Raw genomic sequence first — 17,149 nt, 5'->3', positions numbered from 1 at the left:
TATATATAGTATATATATTAAGTTATACACATATATAAGTATATATAGTATATAAATATATATAGTATATATATTAAGTATATATAGTATATATAGTAGATATGTATATATAGTATATATATTAAGTTATACATATATATAAGTATATATAGTATATATATTAAGTTATACACATATATAAGTATATATAGTATATAAATATATATAGTATATATATTAAGTATATATAGTATATATAGTAGATATGTATATATAGTATATATATTAAGTTATACATATATATAAGTATATATAGTATATAGTACATATATATACATATATATAAGTATATATAGTATATAGTACATATATATACATATATATAGTATATATATTAAGTTATACATATATATAGTATATATAATAAGTTATACATATATATATAAGTATATATAGTATATAGTACATATATATAAGTATGTATAGTGTATATATTAAGTTATACATATATATAAGTATATAGAGTATATAGTACATATATATTAAGTATATATAGTATATATAGTAGATATGTATATATATATATATATATATATATTAAGTATATATAGTATATATAGTAGATATGTATATATACATATATATTAAGTTATACATATATTTAGTATATATATTAAGTTATACATATATATAGTATATATAATAAGTTATACATATATATAGTATATATATTAAGTTATACATATATATACATATATATTAAGTTATACATATATTTAGTATATATATTAAGTTATACATATATATAGTATATATAATAAGTTATACATATATATATAAGTTATATATATATATAAGTATATGTAAGTTATACATATATATGTATACGAAAAGCACTATTCTGTATTGCTGACTTGCTGTTAGGCTGTTAGTCAGTAAATATTTAAACTTTAATTATAAAGTTGTATAACATATGAAAATATAGCTACAATATACAAATAAATACTATAATATATATATATATATATATAATACAAAAAACAAAAAAAAAATAGATTTTAACCACTCCAAACCGGACCGGTTCCGGTTTAAAGTTTAAAACCGGTAAACCGGAACCGGCCAGTTCCTTAACGGGTTCCATAACCGGTTCCGGTTGGAACCGGTTGCCACCTTTACGAGTATGGGGAGAAAAAATCTCTTTTCCCACATCATTATGTGCCTTTAATTTATATTAATTTCCTTCTCCTATCCATTGACGCGCGGACTCGTTTATCCTTTCCTACATATAAATATAACTGAGATGAAAATAAATAAACCCTAATAGAAATCTGTTTTTTCTTCCGCCACAAATTGTCCCCAATTAAGCCACTCATCTCCAACTGCAGACATTATATTATAATGTCAAAGAAGAAATTAGCCTTTGAAGATGATACCTCCATTCTTCCATGTGATATCATATATTGTTGCATCTTTATTAGGCTACTTGTTAAATCTTTTTTCCGTTTTCGATCTGTTTCTAAGTCATGAAATGCTATAACATACGACAAAGATTTCAAGAAAGCATACCAGGATCTCTCCAAACTTTTGGGACGTGAAAAGATATTACAAAGATTTAATACTAAGGAATTCGAGTTTATAGATTTGGATAATCCCCAAGTTGTCATAGAATCGCGATGGTCGCCTTTGGAGATTTCTGAAGTGTTATGCTCACACGATGGCTTGGTACTATATATTTGTAAGACCTATGGCCTACAAGAAGTTTGTTTTGTGGAATCCATCGACTAAACAAAAAACTCTCGAATGTTCATATCTGAACAACTCCTCACGTCCTTATCCTAGCGGCTGTGTTATGATTCCATTACTGATGACTACAAGGTTATATTGATCTATAAGTCGTTTTATGTTGTCTGTTCTGCGAATAGGGATTTTTAGACAAAGAAAACAACTCTCCCTATATTAGAGGCACGTCTCCCTTCTAGGTCAGTACGAGTAATTGATTCAAAATCATATACTTGCAGAGTTGTAGTCATGGAACTAGCACTGATGGCCGTGTATATTGGTCTCTAAATCAGAATCTTGGTCAACATGTATGTAAAGCTTCTACAATCTTATACTTTGATGTGAAGTGAATTATATTGAAGGAACTTCCTGTACCGGATTTTGTAGGTGAAAGTGAGTTGTTTCGCTTGTCTATTCTGAAAGGTCGCCTTATTTTATAAGGTGGTGAATCCTTTGGTATGAAATTGAACATCTGGATCATGGAACAAGATCGATTGGAATGGCTGAAACTTTGCAACATAACATTAGATCAGCTTCTTGTGATTATTATGTAAAACACAATTATAAGCTTTTGTGGTGGACTGAGAATGGTGAACTTATCTTTCATGAACCATGGCATCATGATTTTTTATCTATAATCTTAAACAAAAACAATTAGTTAAGACAATTAAATCCAATGATTCCAAGTATGTGTATAGTCTTGTAAATTCATGTTTGGATAGCTTATGTTTTCCTAGACAATTAGATCCAATGATTCGAAATTGTGTATAGTCCTGTAAATCCACCATTATTGGATAGCTTATGTTTTCCTAGACTTAATTAATGTCATGCACAGGAGGAAGCAGCTCACTCAATCAGAATGAAGGCCCAGATTAATCTTTAATTTTTTTTTTAAAGATTTGTAATATTCTTATTTCTTAGTATTCCTACTGTTTCAAGTTTATCTTTTTACTTTTTCCAAATGCTTTTTTTCTTAATAGTTAAAGCCTATTTATCGTATTTTAATGATTTTATCCAATTGAATCATCTTCATTAGGGGTGTACAATGAAAATCAACAACCGTACCAAACCAATAATTTGAATCAAATAAAAAAAAATATCCGACTAGTGGTTTGGTTTGACTTGTTTTGGTATTGAGAAAAAAAAAACCCGCCCGTAATTGGTTTGGTTTGATTTAACTAAAAAAAGTCAAATCGAACCAAACCAACTTAACATTATATGTATACAATTTTTTAATATATTTATACATAAAATATTTACTTATAATGTAATTTATAAATATTTCTCAAGTTTTTTCATAATTTTTGTCTTTTAACATATTATTTCAAGCTCGGAATTAGAATTTTGAATGTTCCAATAAGTTTATAGCCTATAAATGTTAGTAACTCAAATAAAGTCCAAAACAAAACCAAATCAGTACTAATGCATATAACGAAAGCATTTCGATTCGAGCACTAGGAATGACAATAATGTTGGATATCTATTTATTAGTTTTGCATTGTTAATTTAGACATTAAAAAATACGTAACTTACTTTTTCGTTGTCATTTAATTAATACTTATTAGCCGTACTTATTTAGCATGACTTAATATTTTTAGATGATGATCATTTGCACTATGCCTAATTAATAAACAATGTTATTTTATGCTATTTCATTATTTTGTGTTGAATATTTTATTACAATGTCATCATTCATTTTCACATTTTTGTTATTTTCTTAAGAAACACCTTAATTGTATAGTTTAATCTTACTAGGACTAAAGAAATATTTGAAGTAAAAGTTATATTTTGTATGAAGATTTTCCTGGAAAAAGAAAACCCGAAAAATCTGAAAAAACCCGAAGTCAAAAAATCCAACTTTTAGTGGTTTTGTTTGGTTTATCAATTAAAAATCCGACATAATTGATTTAATTTGGTATTTGAACCAACCCAGTCCATGTACACCCTTAATCTGCATCAAGAGAAATAAATAATTAACCAAATTATAAAGCTCATAATCGGCTTAAGTTCTCGAAAGCAAGTTAAATTGCTAATTTGAAAAGTCATGTTCATTGATCCGGCCCTTCCCCGAACCCCGTTCCACTAAATTCAATAAATGTCTTATAAATATTTAATTGTGAATTTAATTATTATTATTATTATTATTATTATTATTATTATTATTATTATTATTATAAATTTGAGGTGATTTTAGGAATATATAAATTTCAAATCCTGAATCTGCGTTATTTTCACCATTGAATTTTCAGTTTGAGAGAAAACTATTTTTCGGATTAAATCTGAAAATGACATTCTTATATGAATCATTCCTAATTAAATAACATAACTCTAGCATTAATTGCTTCCAACAAGTTAACAAATTGAGAAGCAATTCACCATAATATAAGCCATCTCTAAAAAAGTAAGCTATGAATATAATTACACCTTCCTCCAAACTTAAACACATATTTTTTGTTAAAAATTCATCTGAAAAAAAGGACAAGCTTTCCTCTGCATAATCTTTTTTTCCTCAACAGCAATTATTTCCAAACCGAGCAAGTTGAACTACCAATAGTAAAATATTTTGAATATTAGGGTTAAATTTATACCTTTACTCGTGACACTATATGATCAGAAGGGAAAAACTTTTGAAGTTTTGATATAAATGTATTCATTTTTTGGGTAACTTTCCTCTGTGTAATCTTTTTCCTCAATAGTAATTCGTTCCAAACAGAGCAAAAGTTGAACTAGCTACTTTAATAAAATCCTTCTAGGATTCTTATTTTTTCAAATGGACAAGTTTTTAAACAAATAAATTTTAATATTAAAATATTGAATTGATCTAGTCGAATTTAGCTTCAAAGATTAGTCAAATTGACTCACGGAAAATGAAAAATGCACATAAATTATTAGGACCGAGGGAGTAATATTCTTTTCAAATAGAGCAAAAGTTAAACCACTAAAAATGTCAGCCCAGTGCACTAAGCTCCCGTTATGCGCACAGGGTCTGAAGAAGGGCCGGACCACAGAGGTCTATTTTACGCAACCTTATCCTACATTTCTACAAAGAGATTTTCACGGCTCGAACCTGTGACCTTCTGGTCATATGACAACAACTTTACCAGTTACGCCTTGTTAAATTTGGATTATTGTTTTCCAAAAGCCTCTTGTTTCAAAGTACATGATTTGAAAGAAACGATTTTAAAGATATGATGTGATGAGAGTTTTCATTTTTTTTGGCTAGGTTTCTTCTTCATATTCTTATTCCTCATAGTAATTGTTTCTAATTAAATAGAGCAAAAAGTGAACTACTTTCCCTTTGCTTCTGCTTCTGGATAATACACCAATATGGGAAGAAAAACTTTTGTACTTTTTGTGACATTGTGTTTACTTCACTCCTTTTTTAGCTTTTCATCTCTCCTTATATTTCTTCCAATTGCTCTTATTTTACCTCACTTAATTCCCTCTCTATTTTTTTCCAAAAAATTAAAGAGAAGAAAGAAAATGGCAGAACAAAAGAGAAACAAAAGACCATTTGAAGAACCAAGTGAGAAAATCAACTTAACTCTCAACATAAAATCTCAGGTTCCTCATTTCGCCTTAGTTTCGTTTTTTTTTTAGAGTTACTATCTCTATAAATGTATATATGTGTGTGTAAGTAACCATCCCCATATTTGCGTTAAAAATTCATGTGGTATGTATAAATAATAGTATATTTTGGACGCAATAAACGAAAAAGAATTGTGACTTAGAACCCATAAATTAAAAATCTTTGCCCTGCCTCTTTGTGTGTGTATTGGACTGCATTTTGTCGTTTGTGTCGTTGATGTTCTTTTACTATTTTATTTCTTTGTTCAAACTGCACTGTAGTTGTTAAATAAACATGAAAATTTCGATAAAAGGGCACTTGGGATGACAATATTACTTTTTTTGAAAACATATAAACAGAAATTGCTCTTTAAAGGCAGCAAAAACTTGAAAAATGCACTTGGAATGTCCCTACTATTATATACTCCATCATTTTAGGTGATATAAAAGAGAAGAAAATGCTAACCATGAATGATGACAAGTCATGATTTTAGGTTTTTCTGCACCTGAAGTACTGTAAAACTATAGATATATTTTTTGGTCATCGTTGCACTATCATCTTTTCCTGCATTATTGTGAATTACATTTCTAATCTAAGAAATTTATTAAAAGTTTTAAGTTCTTTTCTCTTTCTTATGTGTTTTTTTTTTTTTTTTGTAGGATGGTACTATTTGTGGTTTCAAAGCCAATCCTAGTTCACTTATGAAGGATGTATTCAAGGCATATGCTAGGAAAAAACAAATAATAGATTACAAAACAGTTCGCTTCTTCTTCGATAGCCAACGCCTTCGGTCGGGAAGGACCGTAAATGAAGTAAGACATAAATCTGCATAACCTGATTATATTTAATTTATTATTAATTCGATATTTTAACACTCTAGCTACATGTTCATAGCTCTCATGTTTACTTTTTTTTTTTGTGTGTGTGTTTATTGGAAAATATGAAGCTTGGGTTACAAGATGGTGATATGATTGATGCTATGCTGTATCAAGATGGAGGAGGTCCTGCTAACTGAGTTATTGGGATGGAAGAAATTAAAATGAAGAAGACTTGTGTAATAATTTGGCTAGTTTTGAAAACATTCGTGCTACTATTTACGTGGAATTATTATGTTTTGTTAGTCTCCTACCTCTACTATAGGTGGATTCGGTCCCCATGTGATGTCCATGGCTATGCATTTATAATGTTCCTTTGCTGTTGTTGTTGTTGTTGTTTATAATAAGTATTATTCTATAGGATTTCTGAAAACTTCAAAATCCCAAATTATTTATAAGTAATTTTGTTGTGAAGCTAACTATATTTTCTGTCATTATTAATTAGTGTGGATCATAAGATGTGGAAAAGAAATAGAAAGAAACATCATAGGATGAGATTGACACGAACACATAACTTGAGCTCATTTCTTTAAATTCTTGGCCTAACAAGTACACTATTCATACTCGTTTTGCGATTTTAGTTATTTATTTTCCACACCTGAAAATATCAATATATATATATTCTTTTTTTTACTACAAAAAATGTGAAAAGTACACATTTCATACGGGAAAAAGGAGGAAAAACTGCTTCACCGCAAATGTACACATTTTTATGGAGTTTTTGCTTCTAATATTTTTTTTTAAGTGAGGATGAATATACTAAATTTTTATATTTTATGACATTGTTCTCAGAAAACTTAAAAACAAACTATATGAAACTCAAAAGGTTTCAAAAAACTCAAAGAGAGAAGAAAATCGTTCGTACTATAAAGAGATAAGGGTCAAAAACACAACCTAACTATCACTTTTTTTTTTAGTTTCATACCTAAACTATCATAAGGTTGAGAAAACTACCTAAACTATCACTATCTAGTTTGCAAAACACACCTGAACTAAATGTGTGAACTCACTCTCCAAAAGGCAAGTGAAGCTGAAATTTTCTCAAAAAAAGTGTCCACATGGCATAGGTAATGTGTAACACCCCGTACCTTTAATGTAGCTTTGACCATGATCCAAGACTTAGAAAATCAGATAAAGAAGGGAAAAGGGCATGATTTACCCCTCTACTTTGGGAAAAGGTTCATATTTACCCCTCGTTATACTATCAGGCCATTTATACCCCTACCGTTACAATAGTTGAAATATTTGCCCCTATTTTTAACGGAGGGGTAAATATGAACCTTTTCCAAAGTAGAGGGGTAAATCAGGCCCTAAAAAATAAAACACCCTAAAGTTTCCAAACAAAACTTACTTCGGGTACCTTTTCAACCCCTAAAATGACTATCCGAACGTCTACATATCCTTGATGTATTGAGCCTACATTATTGTACGCAGAAAAAATATCAGGTTCTATATAAAATATTGACGTTTCGGAGTCTTGACACACCACTAATCATTGGTCAAAGTATGAAAAAAAAAACTAAATTTTTTCAACCAAAACTTACTTCGGGTACCTTTTCAACCCCTAAAATGACGATCCGAACGTCTACGAATCCTTGATGTATTGAGCCTACATTATTGTACGCAGAAAAAAATATCAGGTACTATATAAAATATTGACGTTTCGGAGCCTTGACACACGACTAATTATTAGTCAAAGTATGAAAAATAACACTAAGTGTTGCAAAAAATAAAGTTGGCCAATTTTTGTTTTTTATTCATACTTTGACCAATGATTAGTGGTGTGTCAAGACTCCGAAACGTCAATATTTTATATAGAACCTGATATTTTTTTCTGCGTACAATAATGTAGGCTCAATACATCAAGGATTCGTAGACGCTCGGATCGTCATTTTAGGGGTTGAAAAGGTACCCGAAGTAAGTTTTGGTTGAAAAAATTTAGTTTTTTTTTCATACTTTGACCAATGATTAGTGGTGTGTCAAGACTCCGAAACGTCAATATTTTATATAGAACCTGATATTTTTTCTGCGTACAATAATGTAGGCTCAATACATCAAGGATATGTAGACGTTCGGATAGTCATTTTAGGGGTTGAAAAGGTACCCGAAGTAAGTTTTATTTGGAAACTTTAGGGTGTTTTATTTTTTAGGGCCTGATTTACCCCTCTACTTTGGAAAAGGTTCATATTTACCCCTCCGTTAAAAATAGGGGCAAATATTTCAACTATTGTAACGGTATTGGAATTTTCCTGTTCCGTTGTAGGATGGGAGTTTACGCCTATGAACAGTGATCGTATTTTAGTTTACGGGCCGTAAATCAAATCGTAAACTGGTACCAAGGATTTCTGAGCATTCTGGAATTTGGCAGTTGAATGTCATATGGTTAAATACGGACCGTATTTCACAATATGACCCGTATTTCAAAACGTATTTGGAATATTGGAAAACTTCCTTCATAAAAGTTGTAGAGCTTTGAAATACCTTTCCAACGGTATATTATGGGGGTCAAACGGACACCTGTGCAAAGAGTTATGGCCATTTTACTGAAGAGACGCAGTGCAGTCCATATGTCAAAATACGAACCGTATTTCAAAATACGGCCCGTATTTCAAAATACGGCCAGTATTTAACTGGGCCGAAAATCTAATTTTTCCAGAACAGTATATATTCATCCATATCAGTTCAAATCATTATTTTTCATTCCTTCAAGCCCTAGAACGACCTCCTACCCTCTTCCATCATCAAGAACATCAAGGTAAGCCTACTCTAATTATTCCAACTCAATTCTAACATATATCCTAATAATCTAAGCAAGAAATTATTGTTCCTAATCTAGGGTTTTCAAGAAAACCCATCTCAAGGTTCAAGAATTCAAGATTTTGAAAACCTTCTTCAAAGCTCAAGTCTTTAATTCAAGTTTTGGAGCAATTAAGGTACATAGAACTTCCATCCACATGTGGGAATCTCTACGTTCTTCCCCATGCTCCGTTTCTTGATATTCATGAAGTTCAAATCCTAGGGCATTAAACCCAACATATTGGTAGCCCATATTTATGTATTTATGTACATGAATTTGGTATCTATATTCGTTGTTGTATTCCTAATCTTCCATTACGGATATTAGGAACCCTAGCTTAATCCATGAATCATGAATTCTTCCTCATGTGTTCTCATTATGTTTATATGAAACTTTATGATTTTATATAGCAATTTACAAACATATTTTCAAGTAAATTATATACATAATTATGAACTATTGTTATTACTCATGAATCAAGAACATGTTTGCAAGACTTTGACAACTTATTTCATGAAACCATGTTTACAAGCTATTTCATGAAACCATGTTTACAAGCTATTTCATGAAACCATGTTTACAAGTTATTTCATGAAACCTTGTTTACAAGCTATTTCATGGAACCATGTTACAAGTTATTTCGTGAAATCATGATTACAAGTTATTTCACGAAAATCATGGGCTTCTTAGCCAACTATATCAAGTTCATGTTTTTAGGAATTGCTTAGTTAACCGAGAAGGCTCAGATAGCCTGAAACTACGTTGCCACCGTAGGATAAGGGTTGTCAGCAAGGAGGCAACACCTTCATTATGCAGTTTGGATCCTTACATGCTTATTATTACTTAAATCTCATACCCCTGGCAAGGTGTGAGTGTTCTGCTGGTAGGACGCAAGTACCAGAATCATGTTGTCGGTTATACTATAGCGTTCCCCACGTTACAAGCAGTTTTTACATACATGTATTTCCATTGATTTATTGTTTTCAGACTTTACTCACGTTTCATGCTCATATTCAAGTTACATTCAGTTTCAGTTCATGTCCTATACCAATGTTGTGCCATGTTCTTTATCTCAGCAGGTTTTACATACTAGTACTATTCACGATGTACTAACGTCCCTTTTGCCCGGGGCCTGCACTTCACGGTGCAGATACCGGCTTTGAGGAACATACGTCTGCGCAGTAGGATCACTTCAGATATCAGCTTATTGGTGAGCCCCACTTCTCTCGGGGTTCAACATGGAGTCTGCATTAGTATTCAGTTTATGGTAGTCCAGGGCCAGGTCCTGATAGTTAGTATTCAGACATCTTTTTAGAGGTTTCATAGACAGATATTAGTTCACAGAGTCAGTGGTGTTTTTCCTGTTTGCAGACTATTATGTTTTCATGATATTTTATGCTATGAGATAAATTCAAGACTTTATTCCGCAAATTTACATTTTCATGATTTATTTAAATTGCATCATATAGATTATATTGTTTTGATGCCCATGTTAACAAGCAAGCCACGAGGTTCGCTCGGACACATGCAAGCAAGGCCCGAATGCCGTGTTACGCCCAGGCCATGATTCGGGGCGTGACATAATGCTATGGTGACACCTACATGAAAATTAAAAAAATAATATTTTAATGTTTTTTTTTTTAAACTGCATTATTTATTTTTTTAAAAAAATCAGCATTTTTTAAAGAAATAAAATATGAATTTTTAAAAAATATATGAAAAAATAATAATTTGTGTAAAAAAATATCAAAAAATTTAGAAAATCAGAAAAAAATGATTTAAAAAATGGAAAATTTGATTATTTTTTTTAAAATGTGAAAACTAAATAATCAGTTTTCTTTTTTTTAAAAAAAAAATCCATTTTTTAAACTATTTTTTTTTTTCTATAATTTTTGATATTTTTTAACAAATATGTGAACTCTTTGTAAATTTTTTAACAAATTTGAGGTGTGTTTTACAAACTAGATAATGATAGTTTAGGTAGTTTTATCAACCTTCTGGTAGTTTAGGTATGAAACTCAAAAAACAGTGATAGTTAGGGTGTGTTTTTGACCCTTATGTCTACTATAAATGGTTGGTCCAAAGAAAAAGCAAGATAACAAGAAAACGGGCTTTGGTTTTAACACAATTATAGAAATTTGACAGAGAAAGAGAATCATAATAGCTGTAGGACTTGGAAAAATGAATTGGAGTGTAAAAACAGAAAAAGCTTTTAATGAATATTAACTATAGTGATTTTCAGTGTCAGAAATGCAGATAAATTATACCCCAAAAAACGAAAGTTCCAAAAGCTATTCTCTTGCTATATTTCTTGGAGTATGTGAACGGTTAAAACTTAAATTAAGAGTTCTCAATGTCATAAAAGGAATTTGGACATCATTTTAAATCAGGTTTATTAAAGTTAAAATTTTATTTGGACATGCAATTTAAATTTTTTAAATTATATTTTTTCTCATAAATATGAAAACTTCATAATTTGTGAAAACTATCAAAACTTTCATAACTCTTATACAATCTTATCAAATTATCAAATCATAGTTCAGCGCTACATTAATAAATTACATATCTGCATATTTCTTTTATAAAAAATGCTCGCGATTATATGCTATTACAAACTTTCAAATACACATAAATTTACAAAGATTCACTTTCAAAAAATTAACAATGGTAATTAGCTTTTCTTTAATATAATCATTCCACATGGTACATACAATTTCTTCACGCCGAGCATGAGTCTTTTTTACAAAATATAAACTTATGGGTCAAATTTTACATTTAAAAAAATAAATTAAAAGCATGATATGAAGTTGATATTTTGTGCGGATTTAATATACAAACGATGATTTGAAATCAAAATATGAAATCAGGCTCCCAAATCTTATATCCCAACGCCTACTTAACCGTATGAATCAGAAAAAGAATAGTAAGAAACTATAACATTAAAAAGACACACGATTACTCATTAATAGGTTATAAATTTGATGAAACCAAATTCTTTCTTTCAAGACCACACTATTCTTTTGGGTTTGGGAAAATATAAACTCTCAGAACATAACAGAACTATGTAATATTTGGAAACTTCGGATAATTGAACTGACTTAACGAATTGATGTCGTTTAGGATCATAGATGCTAGTAAGATGTTAGCACCCTATTCCTGCTTGAAAGAGCATTTCACCATTTCTCGTGCAGCCCAAACACACACTATTGTTTACAAATTGATAGCAAAAGTGTGGCACGTAATCCACAAGCGCACCGTCCTCTACAAATTGATTGCAAAAGTGTGACCGGCAGCAACTAATTTTCATTGAAAACGTCCATCCATGTTGTTTCATGATCCAAACGTCCAATTCTTCGCTATAGGTGTTGCCACCATATAAACCAACACAACCTTTGAAAGAAGTCAGACGAAACAGTTGATCATCACCTATAAAATCTGGTTTCGAAAGCTCTTTCAATTCATCTGATTTCACGTCAAAGTATATAATCTTAGAATTTCTATCAACTAATTGGTGAATTTCCGAATCCAAGGACCAAAATACACAACCATCCACGCTAATACCCGGACAACACTCCCGTGACTTTGCATTAAGTGCTTGTACTTTACAGGATACACTTGTTTCCTTCCTCCAGTAATTCCTATTTACATAACCAATAGCATAAAATGATTTACAAATCAAGATAACCTTGTAATCATCAACACTAGAATCATAGCAAAAGCCACAAGCATGCGGAGTTATGGAGGGCCTGTAACAACCCAAATATGGACATTCAATGATTCCATATTCATTGGTATAAGGATTCCATAAAGCATATGTATCATTTTTATAGGCATAATCTAATAGAACCAAACCATCACATGAGCATAAGGCTTGAGCATATCCAAATCTCTTTGCAGGAAACTCTAGTTTTCGCGTCACAGTTTGTGGATTTTCCAAGTCTCTAAGCTCGAAAACGTCATCATTAATCGTTTGTAACAAGAGATTTTCACGTCCCAGTGATTTGCAAAGATCACGGTGAGCTTTCTTGAATTCATATCCAGAAATTAGAGCATTCCATGATGTAGACACTGTTATATCCCGTATTTTTTAACGTCAGATTATTTGCTGAGGTGGGTCCCACACATCGAGATTTTTTTTGGGACATCTGAAAAGTCATATGAATCACATATGTGAAGTTAAACACAACTCAAGAAGGACCCTTGGGCCAAATCAAAATGGAAGTCTTCCAAACGAATATTTTTAAGAAAACGTTTTCGGGTGATCTGACTTCTAGGGGCAAAAACGGTATTATAAGTTTGGGATTTGGAAAAATACCAAGAAATAGAAGTTGTAGATAATTGAATTAGCTTTCCAACCATAGGTCGTGAGTTCCCAGGTGACGTCGGTACAAGGAGATATGGACGTTTTAAGGTCGAAAGGTCAGTGGGCTAGGCCCAACTCGGGACCAACCGAGTTGGCCCAAAAAAATCAAAAAAAAAATATTAAGGCCCAAATGAGAGAGGGGTGGCCGGCCAACAATGGCCCAAGCCCATGGACTTTATTAATTTCCATGTGCTAATTAATATAAGGGTCATATATGAGTCATAAACTCATAGAACCTTCAAGAAATTAGAAAGGGGAGAAAAACAAAAGAGAGGGAGAAACCTAAGGGCCATTTTCGGCCAAGCTCAAGACCAAAAAAAAAAAAAAAAATTTTCAAAAATCATTTTCTACCAATTAAAGGGTCCTTAGCAAGGTGGAGTAGTCATTGGAGCAAGAAACCACATATTTTTGTGAGTTACAAGTCCTAGCCAAGAAGGAAGAAAAGAGAGAAAGGTAAGAATTAATTCCTTTTTATTATGTTATGAAGGTTGGTTTATGTTGTAGTATGTAGAAATGAGTAGAATTTATGGAAATATGGAAGTTTACAAAGTGGGTGTGCATATATGTAAGTGGACATATATGCATATTGTTGTATAAATAATATGAGTTGACTTTTATGTTGTATTCTAGTTGTGGTTATAGTGAAATTTATATTGGAAATGAAAGTTGAATAAATTTGGTGGAAGTTGGAAATATGGAATGTAGAAGATTATGTCACTTTAGAATGATTTTGTGATATTATGGAAATGAAGTTGTTAAAATGTGAATTATGATTATGATTGATGAAATTGGAAGGTGGAAATATGTTATGAATATGTATGTTGAAGATTAGAAGTTTTGGATGGATTATGGTTTGGTGGAAAATTTGTATATTTTGTATATTTTGTGAATATTTTGTAAAGTGATATGAAATGTTCCGAATTGTATTGGAGTGATCTTGATTAGTAAATGAATATGAGAATGTTGGTATTGAATTGAAAATGTGAAGTTGGAATGAAAACTATTACACTATGTTGGAAAGGAGACTAGCTATGCTATATTGTGTTTTGTGATGATTATTGATATTGTTGTTGGTATGGTTGTTGATATTTGAGCCGAGTTAAATCTCGGGGATGTTGTATGTATAGGGGAGATGCTGCCCAAATTTTTGTAGACAAGTATTGGTTAAGATTGAAATCTTAAAGCCTTACAATTAACATTTGGTAATTGTGACCAAATTGTAGATTTTGGCGAACTTGAAACTTGATTTTGGAGACGTGTATGAAGCGGAAAAGGTATGTAAGGCTTCACCCTTCCTTCTTTGGCATGTCTTAGACATAATAGGGTGGATACGAGCCTCGGGGACAATCCTATTCCTAGAAATCCGAGTTTGAAGTTGACCCTTTTTCATTCAGTAGAATTGAATTAAATATTGTATGAAATGTTGAAAAATTGCCTAAACATCTAGAACTTGCACAAATAGGACCCGACTACCTTAAAACTCTCACAAGTGACGTCATGAAATGTAGCGTATGTAAATCGTGTACGCCACCTCATTTGACCCGAGGTGGGCCCGTTATTCCCGGATTTTCTTAATTGTTTCGTTTATCGAACGATAAGTATTGTAACTATTCTAATGAGAATATTTTTGTGATGATTATGACGAACATGATTTCATAGTTGAAAATCTCGAATTATGGACTCAATATGAACATGAGAAAATAGAGTTAGTTCCTAATCCTCAATCTTATTTCTTTGAACATGATTCTACTTTCTAAAGACTTCAAGAATACAAGTTGACACCTTATGAGGTTTGTGATCTTATTATATGTCTTCTCTTAATACTACTCTTTATTTATAGTCTTGCCTTATAGTACTAGTTCCTCCAAGGCGAGATAAAGTGACCATGGTTATTCCATAAGATAATCGGAGACTACCGACCTTATGTCACTCCAATACGGACATGATTTCCTTTGGGCTCTAATGCATGTGCTTATATGTTATAAGTATATGTACATGTATATGGGAAAGATTGGGAAAGAGAAGGCGCTATAGACGCATAGCCACCTGATCAGTTGGAGTATGGTACATGATATCGTCCCGGACGCGGGATGCCCGGACGCGGGATATATGGTTAAATGGATCGGAGCCGACGCCTCGGCAATATGATATGTTCTATGTTATATATATATATGAAAAGAAATGTTTTCCAAGAAAGCAAAGTATTATATGTATATGGATCGGGCTGCACGTGCCGCAGCAATACGTTATAGTTTATGCACGTATGGATCGGGCTGCACGTTCCGCAGCGCTAAGCACGCATGGTATCCGCCAACGTGCACTTATATGTACAGGTTATGTTTCTACTTCATGACAAGCGCTATATCTCTTTTACGTCATTATCCATGTTCTATATTTTCTGTATGTTATTATTCATGCCTTACATACTCGGTACATTACTCGTACTGACGTCCCTTCTTGTGGACGCTGCGTTTCATGCCGCGCAGGTCAACAGGTAGACAGATTTGACTCTTAGAAGCTCCATCAGCAGTATTGTGGCAGCGCTCCAGTTGTTCCGGAGCCTCAGTTTCTTGGTACTACTTTTGTGTACATATTCGGGCACGGTAGAACCGGTCCTTCTTGTATATGTAGATGTACTTTGTTTAGAGGCTCGTAGACAGATATGTACAGTCAGATGTTTTGTACTTTTGTGGTCCTCGTCGTTGTATAATGTGCTAGCAAAGTTTATAAGTCCATGTCTACAATTATGCCATTAATGTTAGCGTTAAGCAACAGAAAAAAAAAAAGATACGGTATAGTCTATACGGCCCACCTAGTAGTAAAAGTACGATACGAGATAAGGGGTGCTCGGTACAAGTATCGGGTACCCGTCGCGGCCCCTAGTTGGGTCGTGACAGAAACAAGTTGAAAACGTAACAAAGATTTAACAGGCAGCCTAATAAGAATGCAAAATAGTATATCACATGGAACAATATTGGACTTATAATTATCATCTTCAAAGACTGGCCCTTTATGTCTCTTTGTCTTCGACATTATTATGCCTGCTGCAGTAGGAAAGAGCTTTTTGTAAGGGTTTATTTTACAGTATCAGTTTATTAATGTGGAAAAGGAAAATAATTCCATCAAGGAATAGGAAAAGGAAAATAGGGTTTCAAGAAATTGTTGTTGGGAGGAAAAAAGATTTTTTTCTTCTTTTAATGGTTTGTACTAGGAGGACAAAAAGGGTACCAAACTGTAAATTAAAGAATTTCCTTCTTTAATTAAGTCACTAATATATGGACAAAAAATATTTTTATAAACATTCTTTTTCAGCATTTTAAAATACCCCTTCACGATTTGAATAAACCCTAACATAAAGCCTTTTCCTCCACTACAACTTGCCGCTTACCCATTCTTCGTCAACTACATCATAACTTAATGTCAAAGAAAAAATTACATACACTAGGGCACCAAATCATTTCAAAAAGAAGAAAAATTATATATCAGGACTAACGCATCGGATCATAAGAGAAAGAAGAAATCACAAAGGAGGCCAGCCTTTGAAGATGATAAGTCCATTAATATTCCATGTGATATCCTATATTACATCCTTATAAGGTTACCGATACTAAATCTTTTGTTACGTTTTAAGTCTGTTTCCAAGCCATGGAATATTATACTCTCCGACAATGAATTCAAAACTCACCACGATCAATCCAAAGCTTTGAGACGTGAAAAGCTCTTGATACAAAAATCTACTAATGAATTCGAGTTTAGAGACCTGGAAAGTTCCCGATTCGTTATGATGG

At 31.9% G+C, this 17,149-nt stretch overlaps 1 protein-coding gene and 1 long non-coding RNA gene across 2 annotated transcripts; both read left to right on the top strand.

Annotated features, from left to right (window-relative positions):
* Window positions 1-5,168: 5,168 nt before the first annotated feature.
* On the top strand, window positions 5,169-6,611 carry LOC132610495 (small ubiquitin-related modifier 2-like). The gene is made up of 3 exons (XM_060324808.1): window positions 5,169-5,322; window positions 5,986-6,138; window positions 6,273-6,611. Exons 1-3 carry the CDS (start codon window positions 5,242-5,244, stop codon window positions 6,339-6,341), a joined length of 303 nt encoding a protein of 100 aa, XP_060180791.1. The 5' UTR covers window positions 5,169-5,241; the 3' UTR covers window positions 6,342-6,611.
* A 6,735-nt stretch (window positions 6,612-13,346) lies between these two features.
* Window positions 13,347-16,152, top strand: LOC132610356 (uncharacterized). The gene is made up of 3 exons (XR_009571122.1): window positions 13,347-13,814; window positions 14,585-14,635; window positions 15,848-16,152. It is a non-coding gene; the product is annotated as an uncharacterized LOC132610356 (long non-coding RNA).
* Window positions 16,153-17,149: the final 997 nt, after the last annotated feature.

This window comes from Lycium barbarum, chromosome 9, assembly GCF_019175385.1.
Source record: "Lycium barbarum isolate Lr01 chromosome 9, ASM1917538v2, whole genome shotgun sequence".
Lineage (NCBI taxonomy): Eukaryota > Viridiplantae > Streptophyta > Magnoliopsida > Solanales > Solanaceae > Lycium > Lycium barbarum.
Note: the sequence above shows the minus strand (reverse complement) of the source record. Positions and strands in the feature narration are given on the sequence as shown.